The sequence below is a fragment of the Hyperolius riggenbachi genome, chromosome 1 (genome assembly GCF_040937935.1).
Source record: "Hyperolius riggenbachi isolate aHypRig1 chromosome 1, aHypRig1.pri, whole genome shotgun sequence".
In the NCBI taxonomy this organism is placed as follows: Eukaryota; Metazoa; Chordata; class Amphibia; order Anura; family Hyperoliidae; genus Hyperolius; species Hyperolius riggenbachi.
The window spans coordinates 632,470,911-632,493,040 of record NC_090646.1 but is presented as its reverse complement, the minus strand read 5'-3'; the positions used below and the strand labels follow the sequence as shown (position 1 = coordinate 632,493,040).

General features: G+C 46.9%; 1 protein-coding gene across 1 annotated transcript in view; it reads left to right on the top strand.

Moving 5' to 3' along the window:
• Nucleotides 1-22,130, top strand: part of SLC45A2 (solute carrier family 45 member 2) — a 158,081-nt gene that overhangs the window by 123,255 nt on the left and 12,696 nt on the right. Inside the window, exons 5-6 of the mRNA XM_068251248.1 lie at nt 4,282-4,405; nt 10,892-11,097. Of these exons, the coding sequence (XP_068107349.1) occupies nt 4,282-4,405; nt 10,892-11,097 (330 nt within the window). The remainder of the gene's footprint in view (nt 1-4,281; nt 4,406-10,891; nt 11,098-22,130) is intronic.

The following is a 22,130-nucleotide window of genomic DNA, read 5'->3' as shown; positions in this document are numbered from 1 at the left end:
CTGCTCCTGTGCTGCGCCGCTATGCCTGCTCCTGTGCTATGCTGCCATGCCTGCTCCTGTGCTGCGCCATACCTGCTCCTGTGCTGCGCGGCCATGCCTGCTCCTGTGCTGCGCCGCCATGCCTGCTCCTGTGCTGTGCCGCCATGCCTGCTCCTGTGCTGCGCCGCCATGCCTGCTCCTGTGCTGCGCCGCCATGCCTGCTCCTGTGCTGCGCCGCCATGCCTGCTCCTGTGCTGTGCCGCCATGCCTGCTCCTGTGCTGCGCCGCCATGCCTGCTCCTGTGCTGCGCCGCCATGCCTGCTCCTGTGCTGCGCCGCCATGCCTGCTCCTGTGCTGCGCCGCCATGCCTGCTCCTGTGCTGCGCCGCCATGCCTGCCCCCCTTCACTCAGGCTTCAGATCAGATTAACTCTGTAATCTAGGGGACATGGCTACTTAATAAATATATAGGGCACACTTGCCTTAGTATTAGAAAAAAGGACAGAGAGGGAATAAGAAGAGATATCGGATTATTAGATATTTCCAAAGGAGTAACTTCAGCAATATGTGGAGCCCAAGAGCACAGGCAACCATAACGCATGTACACGAGACAGGAGGCTGTTGTTAGAGGGGAAGGGGGCTCTGACTGAGGGGGGGGCAGGGGTGCAATTTCAACGTTTTCCATAGGCTCTATCTTACCCAGATTCGCCTCTCAGTCTACATAAGATGTTAGTGAGCGGATTGTGAACTGATATTTTCTACTGGAAGTACAGTATAAAGTAATGATACATGCTTCCAAGTCTCAAGGTATATCACTGGATTTGCTATTTGATTTGATAATTTTATCGGATAGAGAATCGATTATGTTCCATTCTGCTCATTTGATGGAAATTGACCAAAATCAGCCCGAATTGACACATTTACTCGATCAAGCAGGATGGATAAAATAGGTCAATCATAAAGGAAAACTGATAACGTTCACATGATCTGGAGCAACACAAACAATTTTTGGTTTCAGAGCATGGAGGCACAACATCGTTCAGATCGTTAGGGAAGGAGGATTGCCAGGATCTAGCTTGCCGTGTGGGGGCCACTAGTCAAATAACTTTGGATTGACCACACTGTTTTTGATCAAATAAAGTTGATTGCTTAATCTCTCGATGGAAAATTTGAGTACTGAATGGGCAACTTTACTCTGATGTTGTCTGCCCACCTCCTTTCTGGCATCCCTATAGATGACCACTGTAACCAGCAGAAACACCCCCCAGATAGTAGTGCTCTTAAATAGAACTAGAGATGAAGCACCCTCTTGTATTTTACCTTATACATCAGTGGGAACATGACAGTAAACACCTAATCTGCTCTTTGTTTCATTGTTCTCTGTTTAATCTGACTGTTATCACCTCTGATAAGAATCCCGACTGAGCATTCAGTCTAGCTTTGCTACGGAAAGATTATAGCTGAGTCTGTCTTCTCTGGTGTCTTTTCAAGCCCAAGCCTGCCCCCTTGTGGCTCTGCTATAATGACTCAGCTATAATTATTCCCTGCAAAGCCAGACTGAATGCTCAGTCCGGGATTCTTATCACAGCTGATAACGGACACTTTTAGCAGTGAGGATGAAACAAAGAGCATGGTAAGTGTTTTCTCTAATGTTCTTACTGATATATATGGTAAAATACACAAGGGTGCGTCGTCTCTGGTTCCCTTTAATGGGCCAATTACGATTACGCAACATTTTGTGCAATTTTTTTGCAATTGCACATTGTGTAATTGTGATTACATTGCGTAAAGCATACTACTTTTGTGAATTGTAATTGCATCTGTAATTACGCAATTATGCTTAATTCACGTTCAGTGCGTACAAATATTTGCATCTATTCCCCAGTGTACTACACATTCATGGCTATTATTTAAATGTTCAATGCGAAAAATGCGTTTTGTATGCGGAGAAAAAAATTGCGTTCATCAGCCAGTGCAGATGCTCGGCTAATATTCAGTGCGACAAATCAGTTTGTATGCGGAAAAACGTTTGCACCCAAAATTAGACGTAAATGATGCTGACATGCGTAATGATGGTTAGCGAATATGTTTACGTGCAATTTTTTTTTTTTTTATGCCTGAAAAGCAAATCTCGCGTTACGGTTACAATGCGGAATTGAGAATTACGATGCGTGATTACGCATAGGCGTAATTTCTGCCCACCACTACCCCTAGCTGTGAAGCCCACTTTTCTTTTTGTAACATCCATGTACAGCATACTCTGTCATGTAGAGCATCATTGGGCAGCAATTCTGAGCTGCCATGTGTTATTACCCATTTGTAGGCTCCGTATTCCACTTGCAGCCTCCTCTTTCATATGGAAAGGGGTTCCATGTCCAGCCACCCCTTATGGGCTGCAGCTACCCTAGGCCATGGCCCATGTGGCTTTTTCAGAAATCTGACCCAGCATGCCTGTGTCCTACAGGTTGGAAGCCATGAGCATAAACAGATCTCTTCAGCATACTACCGCAAAAAGTGTCCACAGTGCAAAAATGTGGACAACTTCTGTACATTTGCTCACTCACTGCTAAATTATCACAAATACCTTCTGTCTTAAGAAGGCAAATTACACTGAGCGTTCCTTTAGTACAGGGCTGTCAAACTCAAATACAGAGTGTACCGAAGTTGTACACTGGGACCTAGTCGCGGGCCAACCTCAATGTCTACTGGCCACCTTCCTCCCTCATAAAGTTCCCAGGTGTCTATTCCCCCACTTCTCCAACCCATATGCAGTTCCCTGGTGTTTAGGGGCTCTCCTCCCTCCCCTATTCAGTTCCCTGGTGTCTAATGGCTCTCCTCCCTCCTATACAGTTCCCTGGTGTCTTGTGCTTTCCCCCTACCTCCGCCATATGGCTTCCCTGGTGATCTAGGGCTTTACCTCCAATATAGCTTCCCTGGTGGTCTAGAGTGGGCCAAACATAATGCAAAATGGGGAAAACACTTGAGGGCCAAATTGAATGGCTCTGAGGGACAGATTTGGCCCGCGGGCCGGAGTTTGACATGTATGCTTTAGTAGGAGGGCTTTTTGGTCTCTTTTAGTCCCCTATGCTTTCCAATTGGTTTTGGGTCACCCTGATCTATTTGGGAATTCTATTCTTCTGTACATTTTCTGTCTAGTCCTAATTCCCTTAGGGTTTAATAACACATTAGTCACAGTATAAGTACCTAGAGGTACCCCCAGTATGGGTAGCAAGAGGGAACCCCAGTATAGGTTGCCAGTAGCAACCTATACTGGTATAGGGAACAAGGTATAGGGAAATTGCAAAGCGCTTGAAAAAGCACTTTGTATAGCGATTTTTCCTGAGCACTTCTAAGAATAAATACATGTATTAATTTCCGGGTGAAAGAATTCACTTCCTGACTGACGTCGGGAAGTGAAAAAAAAAACCCATCGCTGTGCAGAAGTGCAAAGTGCCAGCGCTGGCAATTTATAATGTGAACCAGGCCTAAGAGCATATTGTACAATGCATTGTAAGCTGATGGCATACCTCCCAACATTTTAATGTTTGAAAACGGGACACTTAGACCACGCCCCTAACCACACACCCAATACCCCCAAGTCACGTCCCCAATTTAAAAAAAAAAAAAAATTTTTATTTTATTTAATATTATTATTACTCCCGAAAAAGGGGGGGGGGGGCGTGAGGGTGCCCGTGGGTGGGGAGGAGGGGAGAAAAAAAAACTGATCAAGGCACCAGCCCTGGGGATGCCGTATGCTTTGCGGGATGGGTGGCCGCTATTTCTCCCTCCCTCCCTCCTAATTTGCCCCACCCTTCCTGCCTGCAGAGAGTTAAATGCGCAGCTGAGGGGGCTGTCATTAATCTTACCATTGCCTCTCCGTACTGGGATCTCATCTGGTCTTCTCGGCTTCCTGCTTCCTGTGACGTCACAGGAAGCAGGAAGCCTAGAAGAGCCAGATCCTGGTACGGAGAGGCAATGGTAAGATTAATGACAGCCCGCTCCGCTCCGCTGCGCATTTAACTCTCTGCAGGCGGGGGGGACACTGGGGGGGCACATTAGGAGGGAGGGAGGGAGAAATAGCGGCCACCCATCCCGCATAGCATACGGCATCCCCAGGGCTGGTGCCTCGATCAGTTTTTTTCCCCCCTTGCCCAGTGGCCGGGACAGCAGGGGGGCAGCACGGGATGGGAGGGGCCCCCCAAATCGGGACAGTCCCGATGAAAACGGGCCGGTTGGGGACTCTGTGATGGTGTTATAAAATAATAACATTCTTACTTTGTTAATCCAGGCTTGTTCATTTTCAGATTGTTTATCATGGAGATCCATACGCCCCACATAACTCCACAGCATATCTGATCTACGAGCACGGGGTGGAGATTGGCTGCTGGGGCATGTGCATCAATGCCATCTCCTCTTCTCTGTACTCCTGTAAGTATTTCATACCAAGATGGGGTAAGCTTAAAGGACAAGTAGTGAGAGCGATATGGAGGCTGCCATATTTATTTCCTTTTAAGCAATAACAGTTGCCTGGATGTCCTGCTTATCCTCTGCCTGTAATGAAGCAGATCAGGTGTTTCTGACATGATTAGCTGCATGCTTGTTTATAGTGGGATTCAGACACTACTGCAGCCAAATAGACCAGCAGAGCTGCTAGGCAACTGGTATTGTTTAAAATGGAAAAAAATAATAATATGGCAGCCTCTCACTACAGTTGTCCTCTAAAGTGAACCCGAAGTGAGAGTGATATTGAAGCTGACATATTTATTTTCTTTTAGGCTGCTTCCACACAGGGACGTTACAGGCGCACATTAGTAACGCTCCCCCAACGCACAGCAATGTAACACAAGTGGGCTGTTCACACTGCCCACGTTGCGTTACATGTAACGCTGCACGTTCTTCAGAAAGTGCAGCATACTATAGCATTACAGCGGCTTAAGCCGCGTTAGACTGTTTGCACATGCTCAGTAATGTTGGGGAGGAGCGGAGAGCGGCCAGGCACATGGCTAATTAATATTCACTGCACGGTGTGACGTGCAGTTTTTACTTCCTGGAGCGGCGCTCTGTGCGGCGATTGGCCGGCGGGACCACGTGATGCCGCATGCGTCCAAGAGTACGCATCACGGCATGCACAACGCGGCTCACTCTGACGTCCACATCGAAGAGCACCAGGTGTTGCGTTAGGTGCACGTTATGCGACCTTAACGTGGCACCTAACGCAACGTCTTGGTGTGCAAGTAGCCTTAAACAATACCAGTTGCCTGTCAACCCTGCTGATCTATTTGGCATCAATAGTGTCTGAATAACACCAGAAACAAGCATGCAGCTAATCTTGTCAGATCTGACAATAATGTCAGAAACCCCTGATCTGCTGCATGCTTGTTCAGGGTCTATGGCTAATAGTAGAGGAAGAGGCTCAGCAGGTCAGCCAAGCAACTGGTACTACTTAAAATGTGGCAGGCTGGCAGCCTCCATATAACTCTCATCTCTTGTTCACTCTAAAGGGAAGGGAACTTAAACTGTAGAGAAAAAAAAAGACTTTAACTTACCTGGGGCTTCTACCAGCCCCCTGCAGCCTCCCTGTGCCCAAGCCGTCACCAAGTGTCCCTTCAGTCCCCTGCAGTGACCCTTTTCTGGCCAGCCAACTGGCGATTCGACAGGCCACTGGGCATGCACGGCCATGCCCACTTCACGCTGTAGAGAATTTTTTTTTACTGTGCATGTGCAGAGCTCTCCCGTCCATGGGGGTGCAATTAAGCAAACTGGGGCCGTGCATCCAAATGGCCGAGGGTCCCTGCGGGGGACCGGAGGATCGCTTTGTCACGGCGCAGGCACAGCCGCTGCAGGGCGCTGGTAGAAGCCCCAGGTAAGGTAAACTTTTTTCGTTCTTCTACAGTTAAAGTGGTCTGAAACTCAGACATAACATTCAATAAAAATGTGTTTTCCTACTTTTTATTGCCCATACATTTATCGTATTTGCTTTTGTGCATAAGTAATATGGTCTGTTTACAAATTACAAGTCTCCAAAGTGTAGTTTAATGTACCCTGAAAGCTTTTCTGAAGTGCGTGCGTGCGTGTGTGTGTGTGTCACAGAGAGCTCCTTTCCACTTCTTACACGGTGTTTACACACATTGTTAGAACATTGGAATGTAAATAAATATACTGTTATAACAGTTTGGATGTGGATTTAACCCTCCTGGCGGTCTAAAAAATTCCGCCAGGAGGCAGCACAGCAGTTTTTTTTGTTGTTTTTTTTCTTATATCATGTAGCGAGCCCAGGGCTCGCTACATGATAGCCGCTGCTCAGCGGCATCCCCCCGCCCGCTTCGATCAGGAAATCCCGTTCATGGCGACGGGGCGGGATGACGTCACAGACGTCGGGACGTCATTGGGAGTCCCGATCCACCCCTCAGCGCTGCCTGGCACTGATTGGCCAGGCAGCGCACGGGGTCTGGGGGGGGGGGGGGGGGGGCGCGGCGCAACGGATATCGGCGATCAAGCGCGGGGTGGCGGCGATCGGTGTGCTGACGCAGCTAGCAAAGTGCTTGCTGCATGCAGCAAAAAAAAAATTAAACTACGTTCGGGGTTACCGCCAAGGAGGTTAAGCTGAATAACAGGACAAAATGCTTTGTTTAACCATTTCAGTGATGTTTTGCTTTAAAAACAATTCTGGGATAGTAGCTTTCAAGCTGTGGGGAATCTTTTAGAGCAAAGTAGAAATGCTGGCTTTCAGACCACTTTAAAGGGGAACTTTAGTATAAACAAACATACTTTCATTAAGTTACATTAGTTATGTTAATTAAAATAGATAGGTAATGCAATCTCTTGCCCACACTGTTTTAAAAGAACAGACAAATGTTTGTGATTTCATGGGGGCAGCCAGCTTTTTGGTTGAAAGTGTAGGTATGGATTTTTTGGTTGAAAGGAGGTGACAGGGAGCATAAGACACAGTTCCAACTGTCCTGTGTCCTGATCACTCCTCCCAGTTGCGTGCGCTAGGCAACAAGAACAACAACATCAGAAATCCCATCATGCTTTGCACAGCATCAGGGGAAAAATGCCCGGGCAGTTTTCTTTGATGGGGTGGAGCTTAGCTTCTGTGGAGCTAAAAATGAGGCTTGGGTAAGAAAAATGAAGCTCTGAGGTGTGAAAGTGTGAAAGAAACACCAAGCCTTTTCAGTGCTGCTGAGTAAATTTTTAGTCTGGAGGTTCACTTTAAGGTTCACTTTAAGGTGCCCATGCATTACCCGATTAGGTACATCAATATCCTACATTCAGTCTTGCTACGTAATGTTCAGCGCTGTGGAAGATGTTGGCACTATATAAACGCTTAATAATAAAACCCATTTTACGCAGCGCTGGACAATTAATAAGGTTACAAAAAATAATAGGAGGGACAGACAGCACAATACTGGTAATAAGCAATGTGTCAGATCATGCACTGGAGTAGTAGTCCCAATAATACTAGTTCACACTTTTCTGTGGGTAGAGTGCACTATGAAGTGGGATACGCAAGGAAGGAGGGCCCTGCCAAAGGTTTACGACATTTCCACAGGATGGAGGCAGCTCTAGTGAAGTCCTGTAATCATGCATGGGTGTGCGAGATGTGTGGTGTGTTTAGGAGGAGGTTGTTGGGAGGAGCAGTGTGGGCAGCCAGGTGTGTATCAGCTGACCAGGTCGGAGATGAAGGTTCGGCAGGATCTTTGAGCCGATTCTTAAGCAGATCGGAAACCAGTGGAGGGATTTGTTCAAGGGAGTCGTGAACAGGGCCGGATTTCTAGCAAGGCCACATAGGCCATGGCCTAGGGCACCAGAAATTTAGGGGCGGCTCAGTGAGGGGCAGTAAAGCTTTTTTATGCAGCCATCCCTATCTACAAAGACAGCTTTATCCTTTGAACTATCTGTCCTGTACTTGTGTCGTCCCTGCAAGACCTGTAAGCTCTATCCTGCAGGTACACATCAGCCTAACTCTCATAGTGACACAATGGGTCCATCATTAATGAGATGGCAAACATAACATAAAAGTTCTTAAGGAAAAAATAACTAATAATCTAGACACAAATTACTAAAATAGTTATTGTCTGTTAAATCCAATGATGGAAAGTAAGTAGAATTCTCATTGGGGCACACAGAGATAACAACCATACAGACGGTATAGTTGGCCGTGGGCGGTAAAAAGTACAAATCCGGCCCTGGTCGTGAAGATGGAGTGGTGGGAGGAGTAGACTAGTCTTGCTGTTAGATTTATGATGGATTGTCAGGTGGATGTGGTTCAGAGAGAAGCCTGACAGGTGGGTGTTGCACTAGTCCAGGGGGGAGATGAGGGCATGAGCGAGATGTTTGGCAGTGTCTGGGGTCAGGAAGGGGTGGAAAAGTACAGATTGCATAATAATTAACAATTAAAATGATGAAGAGCAAACATTTCTCTCCCACTGCTCCATTAAGTACTTTACTAAAAGCAATAAAGTCCTAAAGATAAACAAATATAAATGACCTAATAAAGTTGCACTGTGGTGTCTGGTAAACTACAGCACAGCGACAGTAGAATGTAGTTACCTAGCATGTGCATTGTTTAGCACAATGCAATCCATCCCAAAAGTAAAAAAAAGTGCAAGTGCAGGGTCATAAATAGCTATGTAAGGCAAAGTGTAAGCTTGATATTATCGGAAAACGAAAAACATCTAGTAAATTACATAAAAAAACAGCAGTTTGATATAATCAATGAAAATGAATGAAGCAGCAATGGATCAGATCAGAGAGCGGCTACAAATTGGTAGCATGAATTATAATATTAACCTCGAACACCAGCCAAGGCAAACAAGCTGCGCTGCGAAGGACAGGAGGAGGGGGAGACGAGCATTCTCCTAACACGTGTCGCTGCTCTCCGTCGCTTTGTCGGTGGATCTTCTTTCTTGCCTTTGTCTTAGGTCTTCTCATTAGTTATGGACCTGCGCTTGTTTTTAAAATTAACCTCTTTAGCAGTATTCCCGAGTCAGGCTCGGGCTGGAAATCCGCAGCTCAGAGCGGTAACCCCGAGCTGGATCTGTGGGAGGCGAGTAATGTGCAGGGCTGCCGCAGATCTATCTAGCGGTATGATTTTTATGGTCTAAAAGTGTGTGAAAAAATTGCACCCCTTTCAGACACTAAAAAAAAATATTCATTTATAGATTTAGTCAGTGTTTGCCCATTTTAAAATCTCCCCTCCCCCCCTCTATTTTTATATTATTACTATTTACTTCGGTAGATACTTAAATGTAGGCATTACTTACTATCTGATATACAGATATTTTTTTTCAAATGGTATACTATACATACAGATCTTATGACACATTGGGCTCTATTCACAATACTTCTCATAAAGGTCTTATTTATCACCTAATTGATAAAAATAACCTTTCAGCACATTTACAAGCAAAATAATCACTCAAAGTGAGTTGTTCCTGATTAACTTTATTTCAATATTGGGCAGACTGGATGAGGCATTGGGCAGACTGGAGGAGGCATTGGGCAGACTGGAGGAGGCATTGGGCAGACTGGAGGAGGCATTGGGCAGACTGGAGGAGGCATGGGGCAGACTGGAGGAGGCATGGGGCAGACTGGAGGAGGCATGGGGCAGACTGGAGGAGGCATGGGGCAGACTGGAGGAGGCATGGGGCAGACTGGAGGAGGCATGGGGCAGACTGGAGGAGGCATGGGGCAGACTGGAGGAGGCATGGGCAGACTGGAGGAGGCATGGGCAGACTGGAGGAGGCATTGGGCAGACTGGAGGAGGCATTGGGCAGACTGGAGGAGGCATGGGGCAGACTGGAGGAGGCATGGGGTAGACTGGAGGAGGCATGGGGTAGACTGGAGGAGGCATTGGGCAGACTGGAGGAGGCATTGGGCAGACTGGAGGAGGCATTGGGCAGACTGGAGGAGGCATTGGGCAGACTGGAGGAGGCGTTGGGCAGACTGGAGGAGGCGTTGGGCAGACTGGAGGAGGCATAATGCAGACTGGAGGAGGCATAATGCAGACTGGAGGAGGCATGGGGCAGACGGGAGGAGGCATGAGGCAGACTGCAGGACGCATGGGGCAGACTGGAGGAGGCATTGGGCAGACTGGAGGACACCTGAGGTAAACAGGAGGCTACCAATTTAAGGGGTAACATGTACAAGACACTCCTGGAATATGGACGCACCAGGTTTAGTATTTTTTTTTTTTTCTCTGGATTTTGCCCTCTAAACCTGGGTGCGTCTTATATTCCGGAGCATCTTATACGGCGAAAAATACGGTAATTTTCTTACCTTAATTATATTATATTTTTGCTCTCTGGAAGCTTAAAAATGTAACATAGATAAGGTGAAAACAGAGGAAAACAATGTTCTGTCCTATAATTTCCTAAGTGCTGCAATAAACTGTTTTGAAAATAACCAGATGTAAATTTCAAGCAGTGATGATCAAAAACAATCATAAAATATAATGTTATAATTACTAGAACTACATTCAAAGGGTAAACACAGGCTTTGAAGCTTCCCTTCCGCTTCCGAACTTTACATAATGTTATCTTGTGTTTAATTGCATCAAGTGAGAAATGTAACTAAAGCCTTCTCTCACACTGCCGGGTCCCCTGAACAAAGTCAGACAAGCATAAATGCTTTCTGATGCTTTCTGATTAAGTTAGAGGATGAATAAAGCAGTTATAAATAAAATGCAAAGTCAGCTCTCAGAGTAAAATAAGTGTACTTTAGGAACGTATCATTTCTAAACGAATAATAATACTTATGCACAAAAGCAAATATGCGAACCGTATGGCATATGAAAAGTAGGAAAACATGTTTTTATTGAATATTATGTCAGGGTTTTATACCGCTTTAAGTACATGATGAAATGAGAAAAAAAGTAAATCACAAATTTTTTGGTCTTTTTTTCTTTTCCAGATTTACAGAAGGCGTTTCTGCCGTGTATTGGGCTAAAGGGTCTGTATTTTGTTGGGTATCTCCTCTTCGGACTGGGAACTGGGTTCATCGTATTGTTCCCCAATGTTTACTCCACGCTGGTGCTTTGTTCCCTTTTCGGGGTGATGTCGAGTACGCTCTACACCGTCCCTTTTAACCTCATCTCTGAGTACCACCGAGAGGAAGAGGTGAGCTCTTATCATAAGAATAATACACAACAAGAATATGAATACACTCCTACTTATACAATTCATTAAAACGAGCGAGGGCAGAGAGTTCTAGCCTTTGTTTAAAAAAATTCTATATTATCTATTGATGTTTTACAAGTTATTTTACAATTTAATAACAAGACATTTATATCGCGCTTTTCTCCTGGTGGTCTCAAAGCATCAGAGCGGCAGCCACTAGAGAGCGCTCTATTGGCGGTAGCAGTGTTAGGGAGTTTTGTCCAAGTCTCCTTACTGAATAGGTGCTGGCTTACCGAACAGGAAGAACCGATATTCAATCCCTGGTGTCCTGTGCAGAGCCCTCGACCAGTACAGTATCCAGCCATGTTAGAAACAATCTTGTTCATTTTGCAGCCTGCTGTTCATATTCTAAAGGGCCTAGACTTGTTTTTCCAAGGGCAAAAAGAGTACACTTGAGTAAAATACTTACCATCCAATTATGACTCAGTAACCCCCCCCCCCCCCTTTCCTTTTCCAGACATATCAGTAACTTTACTATATTCTTCTCTTTTTTTCAATACTAATAACTATGGTAAAATATCAGTAATTGATACTGCTATTTTACTCTAGCTAAACTTAACCCTATTCTTGCACAGAGGTTAGTGGTTCTGCCAATTAAAACAGCTCCTGTTGCCTTTCCAGAGCTGTTGTGACTAATACGGTAGCAGTAGTATGCTATCACTATTTTGGAAAGAGTAGTGATGATCATACGATTACATGAAATTTTGCATACATTTTCGCAATTACGGACATTTATAATTACAATTTGGAAATTCAATTTGTGTAATTTTCACACAATTTTGTGCAGCTAATATTTATTTATGTAGCAATAGCAAATATTGTCACCAAAATTGCATCGTATGTTAGTGGGAACAAGTAAAAAAAAAAAAAATAATAATAATCATTTTTCAAAAAGACTTTGCAGTGTTTGAAAAAAAAAAATGTTTTTTAAATTGTCATTTTTTTTTCTGAGTTTAAAAAACATTTTTCCTTTTTACATTTTTAAATTTGATTTTCTCAATAACTACAAGGTCCTTGGCAATTTTGGCGACAATGGCATGTATGAAAGCTTTGCTTTCAACTGCTAAATTCAGCGCAAAATTGCGGAGTTACGGTTCCTCATTACGTTTACAAACAAAATGAATTACGATTTTCCCCAAACGATTTGACGATGCAAAATCATAATGCAAAATTTTGTGTAAAATCATAATTTCATTTGCAAATCCGTTTTCAAACTTATGATTATGCAAAATGTGTGCTCATCACTAGGAAAGAGCTGTCCACTGCTGCATTTCATTGGTCCACTTCCAAGCTGCAAAACATTTGCATGCAAGCCACACCTACAGTATTTGCATCTCAATGACCATTTCCTCATAAGCCTAACCTTTTCTATATACACGTTCTTTTTTTTTCACATTAGGATTTTCAGATGAAAAAGAAAGAACAGTTATGCATTTCTAATTTCCAGCGTAGTGTTGAAGCCTGTTATCTGAAGAATGCTTCTTGAGAATCATAATTCTGCTGCACATTTAAACACACCTTCAAAGCCTTTCAGCAGATTAGCAGAATGTGATTTGGGAATCCTATTTTCGGAACCTTAATGCTTTTCTGGTAATTTTTTGTGAAGTTGCTTCAGGCTGTGTGGTTGTTAGCGGAGAGACGGTGTGCAGAGTTCAGATCGCGAGCGGGGTAGGAGCGAGCGACGTCAGACTGCGCAGCCAGCGGATCGCCCGCCTCCCATTATCCAGAGTCCCTATGCTGCTTTTCATCTCTCCAGCCTCTTGGGAAGTCAGAGCAATGCCATGTAGCTGCAGCCGGACGCACCACAAGAGCTCGGAGCTGTGAAGTCAAATAATTCCATTTATTCTTCATGAAGCTATTATGCGCAGAGCTTACACAGGCCATATATCACCAGTATGGCTATTCCATAGAGCTGGAGCCCCTGATGAGTTTACATGAAAGTCATCCTCTTAAGGTGGCCATACACTGGTCAATTTTCCCTCAGATTCGACCGACAGATAGATCCCTCTCTGATCGAATCTGATCAGAGAGGAATCGTATGGCTGCCTTACTGCAAACAGATTGTGAACCGATTTCAGCCTGAAACCATTCACAATCTGTGGTGTTGGTGGTGGTGCTGCCGCCGCTCCCCCCCCCCTCCCGCATACATTACCTGTTCCGCCGGCGCGACTCCCCAGGTCTCTGCTTTCTTCTTCTCCGCTCTGGTCTGGTCTTCGGCATGCTTCACTTCTTCCTGCACCCTCTACTGTTTAAACTTCCTGCTTGGCAGGAAGAAGTGAAGCATGCCTGAGACCAGACAAGAGCGGAGAAGACAGCAGAGACCAGGGGACTCGCGCCGGCCGGAACAGGTAATGTATACCCGCTGTATTCTGTCGGTCGTGGGGCATTCGAATGCCGCTATCGACGCACTCCCGACCCGCCGGCGATCAAGAAAAATCCTCTGCACGGACGGATCGACGGGAATCGACGGAAATCGATCGTTCTGTCTGCGGTGTGCGCGGCGATTTCACAGCCAATTCGATCACTGTGATCGAATCGGCCGTATATCACCGGGAAAATCGTTAGGTGTATGGGCTCCTTTAGATGGCGTGTATTGCAGTCGTGTTTATCTGAGTTATGTAGAATAAAGACCCAACTTGAAGACTAATCTGAGTAGTAATTGGCTGCAATGAGTAATCAGCACCTGATGTGCATATCAGATGGTCTACATTAGTTTTGCATCACCCTGACCCTGGACCAGGGGTTGTTTCTTCCATGAAGCAACATAAATCATGTGCTTTAGGGTGGCGACAATTAAAAGGCAGGAAGAGGCGGCTTCCCTTCTCAAATGTCCCCCTCTTCGCACTCCCCATATTCCCCTACCTAGAGCATGGTGCCGCTTCACTTACCTGCTCTCAGCTTTCCTGCGATGGAATCGCCACCCGTCCATCCAGCATCCTGCATCCATGGCTACAGCAGTGCCTCATGTGACCTGTTACGTGCTGCTGGGTCACATGAAGCGCCGCTGTAGTCAGAGAGGAAGCAAGACTTCACGTGTTGCCAGGGATCCCATCGCTAATCTGCTGAGAGCAGGTGAGTGATGCAGCGCCAGTGCAGCACGTACCCGGCATCCTGGGGATCAGAGCCAAGATGCTGCGGGCCAGCAGGGAGGAGATGCTGTCTTGGAGGAAGCAGAAGGAGGTAAGTGTAATGCCAGTGCCTTCAATGCACAGCCCAATGTGTGTCTCCTCTTCAGTCCGGTTTTGGGGACTGGAGTATTGCTTCAGGCCAGGCTTGCTCTCCAGGACTCCCAAATGCGGGTAAATTTCAGTGTTGTCGAAGCCGAGTGCGCCGGACCCGAAGCCGAAGGCGGCTGAATGTGCGCATTTGAATTCGGCCGGATGACGCGTTGGGTTCGGCTTCGGGATTCGGGAGTGACGCGGGCCAATCAGAATTCCTCCAGCTGAGTCCCTGGCAACGCTAGCAACCAATCAGAGGAGGGGAGCCTGGCCCTCCCCTCCTCTATATAAGGCGGCGGTCATTTTGCGGAGCTACGCACTTGTGTGACTGAGCTGGTACTGAGAGCATCTCCAGTGCTGTGCTGCGTGTCTGATCAAGTGTATTCTGTGCTAAACCTAGCGTTTTACTTCCTAAACACCACCTAAACACATTCATTGTACTGTTATATAGATAGATAGTAATTTGATTTTGTAGTCAGCTAGTGTGTACTGTATACTGTGCTAGGCTAGTGTTAGTCTGTGTGCAGGCTAGGCCTGCTAGCCTAGGGCAGCCTTAGCCTACTACTAGCTTAGGTAGGTTAGGGATTCTAGTTAGTTGTGTACTATAGCAGTTTAGTTAAATTGTACTGCTGCTGTTTGCTGTAGTCTATTAGTTTTTAGCTTCAGTACTGTTAGTTAATACTAGTTAGTTACTGATTGACTGTGTACAGGCCAGCATCGCTTGTTGTCACCTGCTGTGTGACTGTCATTTGCCGGCGCATTCTGTTGATTGCGTCTGACCGTGTGTGACCGACCGACTGTAATTTGTCACCCACTGTCTGGCAGTTAGTTATATTGTTTACTGGTTAGTACAGCAGGCGGTTAATAGTTACTACCTGTGCGTACAACCGTACTACTACTAGGTAGGTGGTAGTCTTCCACTACTACTACCAGTACCCCTTCATTTAATTTTTTTCATTTGTTACTGTGTGATTTATTACCTTTCTGTAGTAAATTGTTACATTCGCAGGCCAGCATCCCTTCTTGTCACCTGCTGTGACTGTCATTTGCCAGCGCACCCTATTGATTGCGTCTGACCGTGTGTGACCGACCGTAATTGTCACCCACTGTCACACGAGTTAGTACTGTAGAGACTCACTGTTAGTAGTACTACTACTGCTGCTGCTGCTGCTGCTACTACTACTACTACTACTACTACTACTACTACTACTTTTTCATTTTTTGTTGACACTTACCACCACCACCAACCCAGACTTTGTTAAAGTTTACACCCTTTCCCGCCGTTTTCTACACTTTTTTTTTTTTTTACTGTATTCTTATATACCGTATATACTCGGCTATAAGTCGAGAAATTTAGGACTGACTCACAGGTTAAAAGTGGGGGGGTCGCCTTATATACGAGTCCGTCCTAAATCTCTCCACTTACAGCCAGTATTGGGGGGCTGCCTCCCTTTCTCCCCCTCCCAGCAGCGTTGAAGCTGTTAGCTTCTTTGTCTCCGTCCTCCCACCCACCAAAACCTAAATAGTGTGTGCCTCTGTCTCCGTTTCCCCCTCCCCCGGTAATACAATGTAGTGCGCCCAAACACCATTCCCATCCCTCACCACTCTAGCGCTGCTTCCTCCTGCGTAATACAATGTAGTGCACCCGAGCATGGAAATCCCGTCCCTCACCACGCTAGCTCTGCAGCCCCTGGAATCCTCTTCTCACGATGGTCTGCATGGTGTACGTTGATGCCACATGACATCAGGAATGGAAGGTACGCCATGCAGTCCAGCGTGAGCAGAGGATGCGAGAGTATGCAGCGCTAGAGTAGTGAGGGACGGGACTTCCGTGTTCGTCCGCATTACATTGTATTACGTGAGAGGATGCAGCGCTATAGTGAAGGACGGGACTTCTGTGTTCGTCCGCATTACATTGTATTACGTGAGAGGATGCAGCGCTATAGTGAAGGACGGGACTTCCGTGTTCATCCGCATTACATTGTATTACGTAGGGGATTAAGAGGATGCAGAGCTAAAGTGGTGAGTGACAGGACATCCATTGTTGTGGTTGGTGGGAAAATGGAGCCAAGGAAGCTAACAGCTTTAGTGTTGCGGGGTGGGGGGTCTACGGGGGGGGGGGTGGGTGGCAAAGAGATGCAGAACCACTTTAGGTGTTGGGAGGAGGATTAGGCAAGCTGGCAACTGGCACTGTGGGGGCAGCAGCACCCATTTAGGTAGTGGTGGGTGGGAGGGGGTTCATAAGAGGATAGGGTTAATGGCTGCATATGGGGGCATGGAGGAGCTATTGGCTGCACTTGGGTACTAGGAGAGGTAAATAGTTACAATATTTTATGAAGTGCAGCCATTAACTCCTTGTGGTCGTCAAGTGCAGCCATAAACTTTGCTGGATAGACTTATATTTGAGTAATTAAAAAATTTCCAACTTAAGAGGGTCAAATATTGGGGTCGACTTATACACAAAGTCGACTTATATCCGAGTATATACGGTATATACTCGAATGCAAGTCGACCTCGTGTATGAGTCGACTCCAATATTCAACCCTCTTAAGCTGGAATTTTTTATTGACTCAAGCATAAGTCTACCCAGCAAAGTTAATGGTCGCACTTGGGGCCCAGGAGGGGTTAATGACTGCATTGCATACAGTATTGCAGCCATTGACCCCTCCTGTTCCTTAAGTGCAGCCAATAACTCCTCCAGGCCCCCAAGTGCAGTAATGATTCACTCCCCTTCCTGCAGCCCAGTATTTCCCCTCTGCCCCTTTCCTTGTTAATTGTTGTGACCAGGACTTTCAGACCTGTGTTTTCTTGGCATTGCTGCAAATGGGAATGTCACTATTAGTATACACATTACTCAGTGTGCTCAGTGTTGCCCGTGACTCGTGTATAAGTCGACCCCTATACTTTTATGAAGTGAATCAGACCTAAATTTCTAGACTTATAGTCGAGTATATACAGGTAAGTGCAAAATGACTGACAGAGGTAGAGGACGAGGCACCATCAGGAGAGGCAGTGCCATTGCAGCTGCCACTGCCAGCAGCAGCAGCAGGTCTGTGACTGGTCCGCCGCAATTTGGTGTATTTGGGGGAGGAGGCCCGGAACCGGCTGGAACAGCAGCCACCTGCGCAGTCCACTGCTGTGCAGGAATTGGAATCCCTGGAGGAGGATGAGGAGGAGTTGGAGGTGCTGGACGTCGCTGCTGAGGGGGAACAGCGGAGAGCAGCAGCAGTGGTGCGAGGGTGGAGAGAGGAGGAAGAGGCTCAGGAGCCAGAGGAGGACGCTGACCCTGATGTCTCTGTGTCACGGACCACCCTGTTCCCCATGACAGCGCACATGCTGCGTTGCCTGCGCACAGACCCCAGGGTGAAGCAGATGTAAGCGAGGGAGGATGCCTGCATCAGCATGATCCTGGATCCACGGCTGAGGGGGAAGTGGGCTCAGTTTCTGCCTGCTAGAGGACGTGAGCAGCGCACAAGCGAGTTGCAGCAGCTCCTTGTTCGGCAACTGGAGGAAGCCTTCCCCCAGGCTTCCACCCCCTCTGTCCCTGTCCAGCCAGCACAGCAGCCTGTGCCTGCGGCCAGCAGCAGCAGCGTCAGGCGCCCAGGAGACCTGCTGTCATTGACGCAGACGCTCTACATGACGGTAGAGCAGCCGAGAGAGGAGGTGCGTGCAGCAGCCACCTCCTCTGAAAGCCACAGCCAGTGCATGACCCAGATGGGGCGAACCGAATTCGGCGATCGAATCCGAATTTTCCGCGGGCCCGAATTCGAATGTACCCGAATCGAATTTTGGTACATTCGAGCAACCCTGCTTCAGGCGGCCAAAAGTCTAGAACCGGCCCTACCCTGGGCATTCATTTTCACCTACTGAATACCTTGCCTGAGATTGCTGTTTGCAATCTAGTTATATTACATGCATCCACCAACCCAGTGATTATGCTGGGCAACTGTTTACTTGTCTAACAGATTTGACTAGGCAAAATGGATATCTGATGCATAGGAGAGGATTTTATCCGTGCTCTAAGTTGCACTTTTTGATGATATTTTAACGTCCTCATGTCACAACCTTTGAGCTTTAACCACTTGACTGCTACAGGTTCACCAATAACTTTATCTCCACTTATCACACTAAAATGATCTATATCCTGTTTTTTTCACCAACAATTAGACTTTCTTTGAGTGGTACTTTTTGCTAAGAATTATTTTTATTCTATATGCATTTAACTGGAATAATAAGTAAAAAATTGGAAAAAAAATCAGTTTTCAGCCATGATAGTTTTAAAATAAAATGTGCTACTGTGAATAAAACCCACACATTGTATTTGCCCATTTGTCCTGGTTATTACAACATGTAAATGATGTCACTAGCACAATGTGTGGCGACAATATTTTATGTGGAAATAAAGGAGTATTTATTTTTCTCAGTTTAGTTGTTCGTTTACACTATACCACTAATTACAAGCCCTTATTTGCAAAAATAACAGTAATATATTCTCATGACATACCGTATTTCGCGCCGTATAAGACGCTCCGGAATATAAGACGCACCCAGGTTTAGAGGGCAAAAACCAGGAAAAAAAAAATACTAAACCTGGTGCGTCCATATTCCAGGAGCGTCTTGTACATATCCTTGTGTGTCCTCATGTGTGCTCCTGTGACCCCCATATCCTCATGTGTCCTTCTGTGTGTCCTCCTGTGCCCCCATGTGTCCTCCTGTGCCCCCATGTGTCCTTCTGTACCTCCCATGTGTCCTCCTGTGTGTCCTAATGTGCCCCCCATGTGTCCTTCTGTGCCCCCCATGTGTCCTGTGTCCTCATGTACCCCCCCATGTGTCCTTCTGTGCCCCCCCATGTGTCCTTCTGTGCCCCCCCACGTGTCCTTCTGTGCCCCCATGTGTCCTCCTGTGCCCCCATGTGTCCTTCTGTACCTCCCATGTGTCCTCCTGTGTGTCCTAATGTGCCCCCCATGTGTCCTTCTGTGCCCCCCATGTGTCCTGTGTCCTCATGTGCCCCCCCATGTGTCCTTTTGTGCCCCCCATGTGTCCTCCTGTGTGTCCTCATGTGTGCTCCTGTGCCCCTATATGTCCTCCTGTGCCCCCCATATGTCCTCCAGTGCCCCCCATACGTCCTCCAGTGCCCCCCATATGTCCTCTACCCCCCCAGCCTTCCTCCCTCCCACCTGCGTCACCTGGCCCCCCCGGATGGAGTGTCAATAGCGGCGGCAACTTACCTTTGGCAGGCTCCTGCGCTGATCCTATATCATCGCGCTGCCCCCCCGCTAGCCTCCTCTGCCTCCCCCCTCTGTATCTGGCCCCCCCGGGCGAATGAATAAGTATCGGCAGCTTACCTCTGCAGTGCGCCCGCGATGACTGCAGACGTCCGGCTTCCAGGCACTTCTCGCTCTAGTGGCCGGCTTGAACTGATGACGTGCAGTTCAAAGCCGGCCACTAGAGCGAGAAGTGCCTGGAAGCCGGACGTCTGCAGTTATCGCGGGCACACTGCGGAGGTAAGCTGCCGATACTTATTCATTCACCCGGGGGGGCCAGATACAGAGGGGGGAGGCAGAGGAGGCTAGCGGGGGGGGGGGGGGGGGGCAGCGCGATGATATAGGATCAGCGCAGGAGCCTGCCAAAGGTAAGTTGCCACCGCTATTAACACTCCATCCGGGGGGGCCAGGAGACTCGGGCAGGCATGGGGATAGCAGGCAGGGAATCCCCAACATGGCGGCGGGTCGGCGGTTTGGAACGGCGGGCGTTATTAAGTTAGGGATTCCCTGCCTTTGCCGTATAAGACGCAGGGACTTTTTCTCCCCATTTTTGGGGGAGAAAAAGTGCGTCTTATACGGCGAAAAATACGGTATGTATAATATAAAAAAGTTGAGTCCGTAAGGTAACTTTTTACAAGTTTTTTTTTTTGGGGGGGGGGGGGGGCGTAAGGGGTTAATTAATGGTGTATTTATTTTTATTTAATCTATGTATGTGTCTTTTTTATGTCTTGGTCACTAGATGCCCCCCCCCCCCCCACTTTATTCCTGGTACTGTGAATAGTACTGTGTTTGTGTGTTTACTTTCATTTTGTCGATGACCACCAGCATCTCACTGATGTCAGTGATCATTAATCATAGGCACTTTGTTCGGCTTTGGGAACATGTTCCCACTTACCACTCAGTGTACTAACAGCGGCGACTAGCGCATGCATGAGAGCGTGCAGCGACGATCGTCGCAGGGTATGTTTATCTATGCCCCTGGAGCTGAGATGAAGTCTCGAGGGGTGTAGATATGCTGGTGCTGGACACATAAGTGGTTAGTTTGCCTTTGAAGAAGCAGCTCTTGTATAGACTGCGAACACTTCAGGCCAATCACTGCATAACAAGGTGACAAATAGATTTTTACCCATTTTGCCATATTGGTTTATTACTTAATGACTATAATTAAAAGTTATGTTTTATAATCCCTGTATTATTGATTGTGTACCTGAAAACCCTTATTTTCTTGTTTTTCCTGTTATCTCTATCGTCATATTGATCAGAGGGGTGGTTACCTTATTTCTCTTGCTATTTAAACTAAGTAGTACAGAAAGGAATTGCAGCCTCCTGTTTTCTGTGGATGTCAGGGTTTTTAAAGTGGAAAAGTGGAACTGAAATAATGAAAACCATTATTACTGATAAGGTTGCACTGGAGATTCTCCATTGGACATTCATATCGTGGCACTGGGTGCATAAGTTGGTAATTGAGTTGTGCTGCTAGTAAAAATATATACCTAGCTCCCATTCTCACTTGAACCCCCCCCCCCCCTAGTGCCTAAACATAACCTCCTCCCAGTGCCTAACACAACACCCCCCCCCCCCCCCCCCCCACACACACACACACACACACACACACACACACACACACTTACAGCATAACACCAACCCCCTACTAGTTCCGTAACACTAATCTCCCTCCAACCTAGTTCATAACACTAACCCCCTCCTAATGCCTAACACTAACCCTCTCCTCCTGGTGCCTAACACTACCCCCCCCCCCCCCTCCAGTACCAAAACGATCACTATTGTATCTGATCGCCTACAAAATAGACGATCTGCTCCTCTGTTCCTTGCCTACTTAAAATTCAATCAGCTGCTTCTGTATTGGAGGTTTTGCAGAGAACTGCATAACTAAAAAAAAAAAAAAAAAAAAAAAGTACAGAGTTGAGAATTTTCTCTCTGCCCTTTTGAAACTACAGCAAATAACTTGGAGCTATAAGATAACAAGGAGAGTCTGATGACTTCCTATCGGTCACAGGTATGCTGCATTTCCTGTGCCTTTCATCGTCCTGAGTGGAAAGCCTTGATCTCCACACAACGTGCGTTTGGCTCGTCCGTCTCCTTGTGATGGACAGCTGATCCAGACACTGCATTGCTCCCGGTAGCTCGCTGTTAATTCAGGAAAAAATGAATCTCAGGAAGCTTCCAGCCAAGAGGGCTCAGCAAACTAACTCTGTAGTTTCGGAGCTCACATGTTGTGGAGCTATAATGAGACGTTCTTCTATGTTTAGTTAGTGTGAAGTGCTTGTCCTGGAGCTCACCACAAGTATAGAGCTATAGCACAGTCCCTGCCTAGGAAAGCTGCTGGAAGATCTCAGGCTTTAATGGCCCGTACTCACGGGCTGCAGAAGTGGCCTGTCGCCAGCACACGTGAGCGTGCTAGCGACAGGCCGGCGACAGCTTCTCTCCAGGTCCCTCCGCGTACACACGCGGAAGAGGGACCAGCGGCGAG